The sequence below is a fragment of the Diaphorina citri genome, unplaced genomic scaffold (assembly GCF_000475195.1).
Source record: "Diaphorina citri unplaced genomic scaffold, Diaci psyllid genome assembly version 1.1 scaffold182, whole genome shotgun sequence".
Taxonomy (NCBI): Eukaryota; Metazoa; Arthropoda; class Insecta; order Hemiptera; family Psyllidae; genus Diaphorina; species Diaphorina citri.
The window spans coordinates 1-3089 of record NW_007377619.1 but is presented as its reverse complement, the minus strand read 5'-3'; the positions used below and the strand labels follow the sequence as shown (position 1 = coordinate 3089).

The 3089-nt window shown below is 43.7% G+C and overlaps 2 protein-coding genes across 2 annotated transcripts; one reads left to right on the top strand and one right to left on the bottom strand.

Annotated features, from left to right (window-relative positions):
- Positions 1-883: 883 nt before the first annotated feature.
- Positions 884-2158, bottom strand: LOC103505572 (pre-mRNA cleavage complex 2 protein Pcf11-like). Its single transcript, XM_026820884.1, has 3 exons — positions 2096-2158; positions 1522-1669; positions 884-1089 (listed from the first exon to the last, which is right to left on the bottom strand). The coding sequence occupies exons 2-3, from the start codon at positions 1562-1564 to the stop codon at positions 884-886; spliced, it is 249 nt and encodes an 82-aa protein (XP_026676685.1). The 5' UTR covers positions 1565-1669; positions 2096-2158.
- On the top strand, positions 2159-2909 carry LOC108251937 (60S acidic ribosomal protein P0-like). The gene is made up of 2 exons (XM_026820880.1): positions 2159-2211; positions 2676-2909. The coding sequence occupies exon 2, from the start codon at positions 2739-2741 to the stop codon at positions 2907-2909; it is 171 nt and encodes a 56-aa protein (XP_026676681.1). The 5' UTR covers positions 2159-2211; positions 2676-2738.
- Positions 2910-3089: the final 180 nt, after the last annotated feature.

The window sequence follows — 3089 nt, the reverse complement described above, 5'->3', positions numbered from 1 at the left end:
GACCCATCTTGCATACAGAACTGAAAGAGTCTAGCTGGGAAGAGGAAACATGAAAAAGCAAAGTTAAAAATTTAGTGTGATCCCTCCGTAGGGCCGAAACGGGAAAACAAACAATAGATGAGAGTGGAGTATTTAGATAAGTAGGAATAAAATCGGGTTACCAATTGGAAAGTTTAAGAGAGGGGATATTTGATACACTCCCAAACAAGATGGACCTGGTAGCACAATCGGATGGGGGTACGCCCGCACGGCCGTCTTACTCGCCACCGCTCGTTTCGTTGAGCTGGCACTTCTTCCCTTCTTCCTCAGCTTTATAGAACTGCTCGAATTCTATCTCCGAACACCACACCACATCGGGGTTCTACCCTCGTTTAGTTCTGCGCGGTTAACGGTGACAGGAGGCTACCCTCTCTCGCGCCGGGAGAATGAATTGGTCCCTGTCTAGCTGAACCGTCGGGTTACCCGACCAGCTCCTTGATCTCGGAAACCAGCCTTTTGACCTGCGGGGAAAGGAGGGTGTTTCGGTTATAATTGTGAAAAGAAAGAATTTTAGGCCAAGCACTCACTACATCAGTGTGACCTGACACAATAAGACTGATACAGGGTCTGACCCTGATGGGAGCGGACAACACTCTCAGTCTCCACACGGCGCTACGCCCTCTGAAAAGGATATTCCTCCTGGTCAGTCGGTATCACCGTACATAATCACCTGATTAGTGTAGTTTCGCTGGTCGCCGATAAGCCAACCCTGGTAGTAGGTTTGGAGGATAGCCGCGGGCTTACCTCTGTAAGCGCGCTAGGGTAGCGGGGTTTCGTTTTCCGCCTGGGGGGAAACTTTACTACTTCATTAGTTTTTTTTTAATACCTACCTCTATCAAAACCTCTAAAAAAACTCACCCTTATTCTCGTCATCCTCAATCTCATAGTACGCGCACCACTCGCGCGCCGAGAAATAAAACTTGCGACTCTGTACACTCCGACCCAAGTCTCTTTCACGGCGATTAATGCGGAAGTGCCAATCCAAATGCAGAGAGTACTTGGTAGTCTGATCAGGCGGAAAGCGAGCCCCGCACGAGCCGCATTGAATACCTGTTACAATAAAACATAAAATTAAATAAAACAGATTATTTACAACATACGAATATTTAATTTATATTAGTCATTAGAACCAAACTCAGTGGTGCAGTTGTTAACCCTTAGCTTCATTTTGTAACAGATGCTGTTACGTCTAATTTATTTTAAGTTTGGGGCTTTCTGTTCGATTTTTCCCAAATAGGTTTGGTTGTTGTTAACAGTGAGGACGAGTTCAATGACTTAATTTTAAAGGGAAACAGTTTTATTGTCAATTGTTTCAGAAATTTCGCGATTTATAAATCATGTTGATTTTCGACACATTGTAAAGCTTTTTCTAACCACTTATGATCCACTGACCACAAAAATTTATCTAGGTGAAATAATCGGGGAACGATATATTTTGTGACAAGCGTTTAAGTATGTTTACCACAATTAAAAATGCCTTACCGCTGTAGAGGGAATGAATCATGGCGGGCTGGCGCTCTTTCATCGCTTCGGAGTGCCAGGAGATTGGCTTCAGGGTTTCCTCATCTTCAGCTGGTTTGGACGGGGGTAGCGCGCCTAGAGCAACGAGCTTCGCGAACAGATCTGTCACCTGGGGGCAAAATGAGTGATGGATGACATTAGAGGAAATTTATTCTTGTTTTTCTATACAGGATACATTTTCATTTCAAGCTAAAATACATCGTGTAAATCATCTGATACGGGAAGTTTAAAACCAATCCTAGAATTTTTTGAGCCTTAGAAAGACTCTCAGAATCAAAATTAAAGACTCTCCTAATTGTCCTCTCTACTTCTTAAATACTCGTATGAATCAGACCCATCTAAATTCCTGTCCAGCCCTGGAAGCCAGCAATGATATTGTAGAAAAGTATTGGGATGTGCGTGGGAAAATGGTCTAATGGTCAAAAATCCAGACATTTGTAAACAACAACCTGGAGACTATAGGGCTCAATAAAACACGTCCTTAGAAAACCCAACCAGAGCGTCCAGGATAACTTGATAAGGATATGGTACTTACATTGATTTCGCTACTATTCAAGAACGGGATGCCCTCGTCACTCTTGCCCAGCCCCACCACGCCACTGTCTTCTCTCCATTCCCACCAAGATCTCCAAGGGAACAATTGAAATCATCGTAAGTATGCTTGACATCATAGAAGCAACCTCTGCGCCCGAGTGGGTATCACACTAGACTTGGACTCCGGAGGTCCCGGGTTCAATTCCCGATGGGGTCAAAGTTTTTTCGGCCCTGTGCTTGGAGTTATGGGTGCACTCAGCCTTGTGAGGACAATTGAGTAGCGACCAGTGGCGACATTACCAGTGTATCGAATTTGCGTTCTAGTGCTGTATAAGTACTGATAGGAGAAAGCCTGCTGTTCCAAGAACGAACCTCATCAGTTTAGAATAAAGTTCGCCCCGGGTGGGAATCGAATCTGTCTTATAAGTACTGTATAAGCACAGGAGAAAGCCTGCTGTCCGAAGTTAGTTTAGATATCATTTTTTTTTGTTATTATTTTTTTTTTTTATGGTGACAGGTCATTTTCATCTTGGGATGTTAGATAAAAAAACTAACACTTTGTTCTTCTTATTCTCCCTCAGAACGACGTGCATATTCTGAAGGAAGGAGATAAGGTAGGCCCCAGTGAGGCCACCCTGCTCAACATGTTGAACATCTCTCCCTTCTCATACGGTCTGATCATCAAGATGGTCTATGACTCCGGTACCATCTTTGCTCCTCAAATCCTCGACATCCGCCCTGAAGATCTGCGTGTCAAATTCTTGGAAGGTGAGTGTGAGAGTTGTTGTAGTAGCAGCAGCAGATTCACCAAATAGATCAGTTGCGCTTACTTGTGTGATGTTTCAAAGTCATAGAGCAGGAAAAATGAGGACCAACGGAATTTTTCTTTTTCTTCTACGACTTCTAGATACCGAGAGAAATCGATTTAAATAATACCGATAAATCGTAAAGTTTGACGTCACGACATATGCTCCCGTAGGCGATGACGTCATAAT

What these genes read in the sequence shown, in the direction of transcription:
- LOC103505572 (XM_026820884.1), bottom strand. Translation starts at nt 1,564, where the DNA reads ATGAAAGAGCGCCAGCCCGCCATGATTCATTCCCTCTACAGCG. An exon ending in GATTCATTCCCTCTACAGCG is followed by an intron (nt 1,090 to 1,521) that starts GTAAGGCATTTT and finishes TTATTGTAACAG; the next exon opens with GTATTCAATGCGGCTCGTGC.
- LOC108251937 (XM_026820880.1), top strand. Translation starts at nt 2,739, where the DNA reads ATGTTGAACATCTCTCCCTTCTCATACGGTCTGATCATCAAGATGGTC.